Source organism: Aythya fuligula, chromosome 1 (genome assembly GCF_009819795.1).
Source record: "Aythya fuligula isolate bAytFul2 chromosome 1, bAytFul2.pri, whole genome shotgun sequence".
NCBI lineage: Eukaryota > Metazoa > Chordata > Aves > Anseriformes > Anatidae > Aythya > Aythya fuligula.
In genome coordinates, this window is record NC_045559.1 from 177914596 (window position 1) to 177925310 (window position 10715).

Sequence of the window (10715 nt, forward strand, 5' to 3'; positions counted from 1 at the left end):
GGTCTTGCAAACTGGCATGTCACATCACTGCCTCAGGATCCACACTTTTAGGTGTGTACTCAATAAGCTCAGCTGGAAAAGAGGCTTTCAGCTGCTGACTGCTCAGCTGCTTCTAATACTGACGCGGCACTTTGCAAAGGGGAAAATGGAGTACAAACTTCTGAAACTCAATCAGAAATCAAAAAAATGCTGGCACAAAATGTGCTGACTAATGAAGTTACCACATCTGAGATCAAAGTTAGCAAAATGCAACAAAGTAGCATCAAAGGTGAGTTTATTTATGACAAACCATTCATTATATATTACAATAATTACAAACTTTTTTTTGCACCTTGCTGCCGTGTTTTTGTTCTCAGAACACAGTAGACGATCAAGAACATGGATTTCAGCAGTAACAAAAAAGATATTAAAATTACAAATTTTATGCCTCATTTTTGTGCCGTAGAAAAGGCTATCATCAAAAGAGTGAAGTTACTAACAAACATACAAGGGGATTCCCCTTACACCTTTTTTCCCAGGAACTTTTATCACCTAACATATAGTAAATATTTATATACATGTGCCCATCTCTTGCATACATACACATTCACACATTTACATAATCACTGGAAATTTGACATCACTCCTCCAGCAGAAAGCTCCCATTTTACTTGAGCATCTAATGGGGGAAAAAAATCTCAAGTTCGTGGTTTTAGATCAGTCACCCTTCCTTTTTTGAGCCCGCTGCATCTTCTCCTTGCACGGGACTGCCAGCAAAACCGAAGGGTATTGCAGTCTGTGACTAACAGCATCCAACCTACCTTCACCACAGGAAAGGTCTAGTAGGGATACTGTCCCTCTGCACCTAGTCTGAGTCACTGCTGCTGCTCGAGGAGTCTGTTGACATAACTTCTACATCATCTTCGTTCTCTTTATTGTGTCCTGGAGGCTCCAACATGAAGTCATTACTGTGATTAGGAGGTAGCATGTTCATCGACATATCGCTTGACTGCCAAGGATACTGAGGAGCAAGAACGTCTGGAAACAAGGGGCAAAGTCAATCAAATATAATCAAATATCAGCTTTGTACGTCTACAAATCAAAAACAGAACTCCAGTGTAAAATTAAAATTAAATCTTAAAAACATGACTGATTTTTGGACAGTTGAAACACTCAAGTAACACCTGGAAAACATCTCATGGTGGAGCCATTCTATCTCTGTAAAAGCCTTTTCTGCCAGAGTGGCCCATTTTTGTAAGTGGCTCAATCTCTCATCACTCCACATCAAAACAGTAATATTCAAACGGTGCTTTGAAGATGAAAAGCTCTATAAGAGCTGACTTAACAGGCACAAGCACCAGCAGTAATGAAAATGGCCACCCTGTCAGTATGCAAAAATAGATGAAAATATTAAATAAAAAAAAAAAGTAAGGCAGATCACAGAAATTTAGACTTAAAGGTTTTGCCTGAATTTGGGTCAAACACCTTTGGTTATTCTTTTTCCAACAGCAAATATGGTGCACCAAGGAGAAGACAGTCCTATAACAAAACCAGGGCCAGTCAGTGAGGAATGCCCCATGGCACCCCAGCCAGCACAACCTCAGTTGTCTGACTTCTTTCAAATCTATTTCTTCTCATCTCCTACTTCCAAAGCCCTCCTTATCCTGTACTCCTCACGAATGTAAAGGGAATCCCTCCCCCTGCAACGCTTTCTTAATCTCTCCCTTCCTCGCACCCCAAATACCTCCCTCTTCAAAGCCACAGCATGCATCAGTATGCTATTTCTGCTCCCTTCCTTTTATTCAACGCTCCTACTGCTGTGTTTCAGCTCCTCTCACTGCCAGTCAACGTAGCTAAACTCTATCCCATGGAAGAAAGCAGGTAGCTCTTCCTTACAGAAGGAATTACAGATGATTAGAGTCAAAACTGAACAAAAACCCACCCAAATGAGACTTTCAGGACAGAAAGGGAGGGCCGTGCCAAGGCAGGAGGTCGCATACAGTAAACTCACTTTGCACACAAGAGTGGCTTCTGACCTTGAAGCCTCCAGACACCTGAGATTCCATGTCTGGTGCTACAACCACAGTCCCCTAGTACCAAATGTGTGCATGCCTGCATTATCTCACCGCACAAATCTGACTTACCACCAGATATAAGGCCACAACACAGACTATATGCCAGTTCTCTGCCTGCTTTAGGAAGACTGACAGTGGCACCAGGTGGTTTTAACCCAGCTGTGACATTAGCCAACTTCACTTATACCAGCTGAGACAGTAAACTGAGGGTTTACATCCTCTGGCCATGTTTTCAGCACCAGAATTGAAGTATCACTAAACCTGGTCAAAAGTGTGTACTGAACAGCCTCGGAGTTGTGAGGATACCCAGCAGCCCAGTGGCTGGCTCACAGGCTCATTAAGGACTCAGCAACTGGGCATTTCTCTGTAGAAGTCTCTGAAAGTGCTAATTATGGAATTTAGTCTTCTCAGGACACGCCCGCCACACACCAGCAGATTCAGGATCCCTACACAAAATGCTGTGTCAGTCTCTTTCTTTTAAATTGAGGTTTTTCCCTCTTACCTGACAGTCTGGTAATTAGAGGATTTCCCCTGACACAGGAGACCCAGATTCAATCAACTCCTTTCCTTGAGTTCAAATCCCACTTTTTCCAGCCTCTCAAGAAGAAGCCCAAAGGAGTGAGCTTTCAGTTCTAACAGAGACGACACTCAAAAAAAAAGAGCAAGTCTGACATAACACAGAGGAGCCAGCCAAAATGGGCTCTGCTAAAATTTAGGGAAACGTCCAAATTACAGCATGCTACAAGACACAATCTTGACACCTCTGACCACAGACCCATCTCCAGCACTTCCCTGACGGGTTACTGTGAGGAGACTTCAGGGCCCTGTTCCTTCTCCTCAGTTCACTGACTTGAATCCTACAGATTTCCCTATTGTATCCAGGGCCAGGGATTTAGAAAGGGAGATGACGCAGAACTTCAACTGACTTTCTAAGAGGTGACATGAGGATTAGGTGACTGGAAACATAAACTCCCAAGTTTATTGTTTCTCCAGTGGAGTTGCAATATAGGCATTTCTGTTGTTTGTGGGGTTTTTTGTTTGTTTGTTGTTTTGTTTTTGGTTTTTTTAGTATTTTTTGTGTAATTTTTGAAAACAAGCTTTTCATAACACCTGCAACAGGCTTATCAGACAGTAAGAACTGTTACACATCTCCTCCGAATCCAAACTAAGAATTTTTCCACAATTTAGTCTACCCCTTGTAACTTAACGCTGCAAAGCAACAGAACTACTGAATTCTTCATTAAGCTACTGTCATTTACCATTAAATTATATTATCACATAAATGAATGAATCCCACCAAAGTCACTGAAAATGCCCTAGGCAATGCCCTAAGCAATTAACAAATCAAATCTTAATTCCTACACCCAGGGCACTGCCTCACCAGCAGTCCTTGCCAATGGCTTTTCAATCCAGAAATTCTAACCATTCTTGCTATGCAGAGTGTAAATTAAAGGAAACCAGGGGATGACAATAAACCTCCTGTCTTCTGAATACAGCTTTCACAATTTTATTGTCATCGCTAAGACAAGGTTGCTTCGGAAACACTTCTTTTTGATGTGATTTGATATCATTTAGTTTACAGCAACCTAGAGCAAGAGACTTGAAGGAACACCGAGTTTTGTTTATATTGACTTAGCTCTAGTGTCTGCAGTATGATTTAGCATGAAATAAGATGATGTAACTTCTGTTAACTCCATTGACTAGCCCTTCACTGCTACAGGACAACGTTGGCCATAATTTTTGTTATTTTAACTCTGATTTGCCACTGCTAAGTAACGTTTGTTCTGACATTAATATAAGAGAAGCCTTTTTTTCCTTACCTGGCAGTCTGCCAGCTGCAAGGGCATCCCCTGGTAAGTGTCCATTAACCCCATTAGTGGATGGGTTGTTCATCTGACCCAAGAGGCCACTCCTCATTTCTAGATCTGTAGGATAGGGCCTACGAGGGTCCCCTTGAAAAGAAAAAAAAAATTAATAATTGCCTTGCTCACGTTATTTTTCTCTCTTCAATGCCTAGTTTCCTGATTAAAAAAAAAAAAAAAAAAGTACTCAGGTTGAATCAGCAACGAGCATCACCCATATTCTGTTAAAATACAAGACTTTCCTTGTTCACTGGCACCTGGCAATGAACAAGGATTTAAGAATTTAAAGTACATTTTAAAAAATAATCCACATTTAGAAGATCACTTTGGTGTCTCTGCTACTTGACAGCTAAATAACAAGGACAGGGGATGAACAGATTGACAGCAGCCCTGAGGAGAACTGTAGGGTGCTCTTGGCTGTCAGCTCACATCCAATTTTTCAGTGAGCACTTGCAGCCCAGGAAGCCAACTGTATCCTGGGCTGCATCAAAAGCAGCATGGCCAGCAGGGTGAGGGAGGTGATTCTCCCTCTCTGCTCTGCTCTTGAGAAACTCCACCCGGAGTGCTTCGTTCAGCTCTGGGGACACTCAACATAAAAAACACAACAGGGACCTGTTAGAGCATGCCTAGAGGAGGGCCACAGAAAAAATCAGAGGGCTGCAGCATCTCTCCTATGAAGAAAAGCTGAGAGAGCTGGGGATGTTTTGCCTAGAGAAGAGACGGTCTCTAGGGAGACCTTCTGGCAGCCTTCCAGTACTTACAGTGAGCTTCTAAGAAAGATGGAGAGTGACTTTTGCAAGGACATATAGTGATAGGACAACAGTTATTGATTTTAAACTGGAACACTGGAGATTTACATTGGTTCTAAGAAATTCTTCACTCAGAGGATGGTGAGGCACTGAACAAGTTGCCCAGAGAAGCTGTGGATGCCCCATCCCTGGAGGTGTTCAAGGACAGGCTGGATGGGGCTTTGGGCAACCTGGTCTAGAAGGTGGTGTCCCCACCTACTGTCCCTATGGCAGTGGTGGGTGGAATTAGGTGGTCTTTAACATCCTTTCCAACCCAAACTATCCTATAATTCTGTGACAAGTATTGAAAAAACAACATTTTAGACAGGGTGGGTGCATTCCAAAGCTTACATAATATTACCTAACACAATGAAAGCCCTACTTCTGTCTCCACTGATTACTAACATCCTCTGTAAAAAATAGATACAGTGGTGAGAAATTGCATTATGTTAAAAACACTGTAAGGTCAAATACCAACCATGCTTTGTTATTAAAAAAAATTATCAGAAATAAACGTTATTTACCTGGTACCCATGTGAGCGGGGCACAAACAGCATTGCTAGCACTGATCCTATGGGCATATTTAATTATTTCTTCAGATGAAATGGCACCTGGAAGAAGGCAAAGAAAGTCACTGTATTTTTTAAGAGACTGCACTCTTCAGTTATTTCAGAACATTGGATACTGTCATATTGAAAACATTGGAAGTGTCATTTTGCCAAACATCAAGAGTGTTCTTCGAATGCAATGGCTGCTAAGAGTGCATGGGCTACACAAGAACGAGAGTTGCAGTGAACTGACTTTTCAGCCACGAGTTCAGTACGCTTTCCATGCCAACTGACTGCTCTCCAACCCAGTGAAAAAACACAAACTAACCTCTTTCATGGTGCAATTCAGCACTTCTGTTATGAAACTTTCTGTAGTAATTAAAATTTCTTTTTTTGATAATTGTAGATTATATGTGTAGCAGACCTTACTTAACAAATGCATCTATATTACAGGTAACTAAATCTTTATGAAAATCCTTGATTTTTTAGAAGAAAAATGACAAAAATGATAAAAGATACTGTAAAGGAGACTAGAATTCAGTCTAGCTTGGCAAGAGCCACAGAGTAGCAGTAATTGATACAAATACCAACCAGTATCACCATCTGATCAGTCTTTCATATACAATGTTATTGTACAAAATACAAGCACACACTAATCATTTCCCTTATTTAAGTATTTGGACTGAGGCAATTTGCCTTTGGTAAGATGCTTACACAAGCAGATACACCACTATCAGTCCAAGAAGGGCATCAAGAAACTTGAATTCAAGTCTAATATTAAGATACGTTTGACACAGAAAATAATTCATTTCTGAAAAACACATTCTGCCTTTATTCTGTTGAAATGGTTTACAGGTTCATAATGAAGTGGAAATTTGTTTTATAGACAAAACATCTGAAATCTGTGGTGACAATATTAAAAAAAATAACTTGAGCTCACTAGCAACTTCCTTTACATCTGTGTTTGTGTATTATGGATACTCACCTTTTCTTGCCTTTTCAATTGATTTCAGCTTTTCCTTTGCTTGATAAACAGCTGTTGCCTAGTTGTAGGGAAAAAAAGAAATAACCAAAACTTAAATACATCTTTCATTTGCATATTTCTACATGAAGTCAGCTCTGTGAATAAACTGTTGCATTTAATTGCATTTTGAGAGAGAAACTACTCAAGGAACATTTTCAAAATAAACAGGCATAAAGTAGGTTTGGAAGCAAATTACCATTATAAAACTAAACTGAATACCATGATAACTAGACAGTATTTGACTACTGAAAGAAAAAAAAATAACAACACTAAAGCTCTCACAAAGTTTTAAATATTTAAATCTTCTCAAACTAACACAACACAGCCTTCTCCAGAACCATCTTTTTCACCACGTAGGCGCTCAAAAGCAAACACATCATTAAGAACTTACCAGAATATGCTCTGCTTCTTTCAGTTGCTTCTGCAGCTGCTGAATATCATTATCCCTCTTTTCTACCACCTTTTCTAAAAGCTGCATTTCGTGATGGATTTTCCCCTGGTCAACTGCCAACTTCATTAGCTCTTGAAACTCTCCATCTCTCTGAATCAGCAGCTCCAGGATCTATTAGACAAGAGTTTTGTACAACTTTTAATTAGCTCAAGTAACAACATACTCTCAATCGTGCTGTAAAGAACAACTGACATCCACAAGAATATTTCTGTTTGCATGAAAAATGAAACTGAATTTCTTGCTCTTTTTGCAGAAACAACCTAGGAAGCACACAACAAATGAACAAACAAACACCAACATGAGGACCAAGAACTTTTTTAGTAGGGCCTCAGCATCACTATTGGCCTGAGTACTAGCATGGACAAAGGGAGAAAGTAAAAAATGGAAAAAAAGAAGTAAATCATAGTGCTCACCCACACAAAGAACTACAATTAATAAAGTCAGTTTACCTGGCTCTCTTCTCCTGGTTGTGGAAGTTTCTGGTTTCTTGAAATTGCCAAAATTTCAATCAGTTCCCTGAAAGCAAAACTGTGTGTTTATGCAATTTTCTAAGCCATTATTTGTAAATCACATCCCCATATTATCAAAGTATCTATATCATTATAAAAGCATTAGTGTACTTGAGTATTTTACAGTTTTATATTGTGGTGACGGCAGGGATTTTGCAACTAAAAGTAATTCTGTGAATAGTTTCCTGACTGGAAAACGTTCTCTTTTTTGTTCTTTGAGCTCATGCAGTAGTTGTATATTTGTACTCAAAACGTGCTAAGTCCTTGCCAAACTGCATAAAACACAAGCAGAAGCTGAAAAAAAACAGCACAAAAAATGCATTCATATCCTACTTTTACTGCCTTTGTTGCAAGAGGGCACGAAAGTTTAATTTGTCAACATTATTTTTGTTCTCCGTTTTTCCTCCACTTTTACTGCAGAGCAAATATCACACTTGGGTTTACAGCAGTTAAGTCTGTGCTTTCATACATTTTAGGTTTGTTGTGAAACTGCTTCTATAAAAACAGGTATTTCCACAATGGTACATTGGCTGTGTATCAAACAGACACAAACACTGAAAAACTGGCAATAACCTAGGGCTAGGTGAGAAGTGCTTCTCAAACAAACTTCTTGATCTTGCTTCATGGTACCCATTTACTGTTATGAAGAGCCATCGAGAACCTCAAAGGGGATTCAATAAACAAAACCATGCTGCAAAAAGGCATTTTGCTATCAATTTGGCAAATGTGTTTGATTTCTAAGGCTATGGACAGAAGTACAGCACTGTGCAGGAGTACTTATTTATCCAAAGTAGAGCCTTTGGAACAGCACCGACCCTCTGCTTGGGCAGGAGCAAGCAGCTCAAGAAAGATATGACTAATATAGTAGTGGAGTCATAACCTTAAAATGACAACAGGTACTTTCCAAAAAGTCTGAAAAAATACCTTGCCAGTAAAGCTGTGAACAGTATCTTGGTCTAAACACCAAAATTGTTTAGCTCTATGGGTCTGTGACACTGGTGATCAACAGTAGGATTGCCTAAAACACTGCTAAGGGATGCTCTGGATTCGCTATGGCTTCATTATAGTAGAACCAAGATGGAAAAAAATAACGTTGTGATAAAGAGCACATGTTTTTTTCCAAGGAGATTAGACATTCTCCAGCAACCCACACGTCACAAGAAAATCTAAAACTTGGAATAACTAGAAATTAATTATGAACTTAACTAGAAACACAGTAGCAACTCTGCAGCATGGTTTCCTTAGGGCACCTGTGGTGGCCGTGGGGAGCGAGGCAGCCCCACAGACAGCACGGGATGCTCCCTCGGAAAGTTTTCGGAAGCTCCTGCTCTTGTTGGGAGCAGGAAGGTAATTAAGGAGCCGTTTTAATTACGCTGCCAGCCGGGACACACAACATGGTGGCCAGCTTGGCTGGGGCTAGCAGCGTGGCCTCGTAGCAGCCGGGACCGCCACCTGAGCACCGAAACCACCTTTACCGCTGCCTTGGCAATGACCAGAAAAGCTTAAACCGCGAATTATGACTTTAGCGTGATTTGCATTGAAAAATAAAAAAAAAAAGGAGGGGGAGGGGGAGGGGGCACGAACACACGCCTACCCCGAGCCCCTCGCGCCCCCCGCTCCCTCCCACATCCCCACACCCATAGCAGGCAGCAGCGGGGGCAGGTCACGGTACCTGGCCAAGAGCTCCAGGTCCTCCAGCGCCGCCAGCAGCCGCTCCCGGGTGCTGCTCCGCTCCCCGCCGCCCGCCACCGCCGCGGCGGCCGCCGCCATTACGCTGCCGGCGGCGGAGGGGGGGGGGGGAGGAGGAGCGCAGGGCGCATGCGCAAGGAGGCTCCGCGGGGAGGGAGGCGCCGCCGCCGCCATTACGCTGCCGGCGGCAGGAGGGGGGGAGAGGGAGCTGCGCAGGGCGCATGCGCCCCAGTGGGGAGGGCAGGCGGGAAGGGGCTGAGGGGAGGGGGGTGGCGGCTGTGTGGGGGCGCCCTCTGCTGGAGCTGGGGCTCTGCTGGAGGCGTTTTGGGGTCCAGGGTTTCCACAGGAAAGCCTCCTAACTGAGATTTAGATGTGCTCTAAAGGTTTAGGAAGCGAACTGCGAAGAAAGGGCTTGCGGCTTAGCGTTTTTGCCTCAGTGTCTGAGGGGCTTGATGTCTGAAGATCCCTTAGGTGCTCTATGCAAAGGGAACAGTTAAGTCCTTGACACTGCACATGTAACAAAACCCCAAGCTTTACGTAGAACAGAGACAAGAGCACCTCGTACCTAGGCTTTCTGTCCCATAAGCACAACCTAGAGGAGACACAACCTCCCCATGGAGGCTAACGGCACCTCCGCCTCCATTACCCAAGCCTACGTGCTGTCATCGGACAGTGGGGAAGCGAACATGCAAATCCTGCCCTCGGTCCTGCCGGCAGCTGAGCTTTAATTAAAAAATACTGTTTGGCATTTGTGTCTTTCAATGTTGCTGCATCGGGGCTGGTGCTGTCAACAGGCCGCTAGCTCTGGGTGGGGTCGCAAGTGAAGCCAGTGGAATTTTTGACGTTCACGAAACTTTTGGTAATGGGAAGACATGGAGACGGGAGGTGGAGGGCAGCTGAGGGAGTGAAAACGAGCCCGGGGCCAGGGTTTGTAGCAGGGGTAAGCACTTCCACAGAAGAGCATGGAGTCCCCAGGCTCCACATTCTTCTGTTGCCAGCAGGCAGCTGCAAAACCCGCCAGCAAACAGAGATTCCCTTCTCCCTTGATGAGAGAAAGCACTAGGCGAACGATAACATCTCTGGCTGTTCTGGTATTTACTCTGAATATCCTTTTTTACCTTCTGTAATAAGTATGTCCCTGAGAAATTTACACTTATTAAGAAAAAAAATGAAAGGAAAGAAACTCATTAATCAACGGTTCTTCAAATTGCGGTTTGAATAAATGATTCGGCATTATGAGATTCGTGATAAAGTAATGAGATTTGGCAACCCTGAGAAGAAGATAACTCTGCCAACAAGAGTTATTTAAAATTCATTTACAATGTACAACAACCCTCAGAGTCCTGATTGCAGATAGTTTGGGAATTCTCTTTAAACTACATAGCAGATAAAAATCTCACCAAATAGTTCCACTCTTTAAATAACTTCTTCTTTTTTCTTTTTCTTTTTTTTTTTTTTTCCCAGTATTTCAATGATTTTGTTCACGGAAGGATATAATCAGTGGTGCTGTCTGGTTGTGCATCCACTTCACTGATTTGTTAGAGCGTCTGTACGGGTGCAGAAACAGAAGGAAATAGCAGCTCCAGAAAATAAAGCAATCCTTCTGCTAAATCACTTCCTTTCTCACATTCATTTTGGCACCTGAATGATTTAGACCTGAAGGAGCTCTAATACATTTCAGGGCTGTAAGAATAGTTTCACTAGACCCAAAGCTTGCAGCATTAATTGGATGCCAGAACTTGACAGGCCAAGGAGGCTCCTGCAAGCTGATTTTCCCTCTCCGTCCTGGT

The 10715-nt window shown here is 42.5% G+C and overlaps 1 protein-coding gene across 1 annotated transcript; it reads right to left on the reverse strand.

Moving 5' to 3' along the window:
* Positions 1 to 257: 257 nt before the first annotated feature.
* On the reverse strand, positions 258 to 9006 carry MED4 (mediator complex subunit 4). Its single transcript, XM_032193665.1, has 7 exons — positions 8909 to 9006; positions 7177 to 7243; positions 6668 to 6838; positions 6238 to 6295; positions 5229 to 5315; positions 3875 to 4006; positions 258 to 1017 (listed from the first exon to the last, which is right to left on the reverse strand). Exons 1-7 carry the CDS (start codon positions 9004 to 9006, stop codon positions 845 to 847), a joined length of 786 nt encoding a protein of 261 aa, XP_032049556.1. The 3' UTR covers positions 258 to 844.
* Between the last annotated feature and the right edge of the window lie 1709 nt (positions 9007 to 10715).

Coding starts and splice junctions, on each gene's coding strand:
- MED4 (XM_032193665.1), bottom strand. CDS start 9,006: ATGGCGGCGGCCGCCGCGGCGGTGGCGGGCGGCGGGGAGCGGAGCAGC. Junction 4,007..5,228: donor CCCGCTCACATGGGTACCAG/GTAAATAACGTT, acceptor TTTCTTTTCAAG/GGGACCCTCGTAGGCCCTAT. Junction 1,018..3,874: donor TGCAGCTGGCAGACTGCCAG/GTAAGGAAAAAA, acceptor CCTTGTTTCCAG/ACGTTCTTGCTCCTCAGTAT.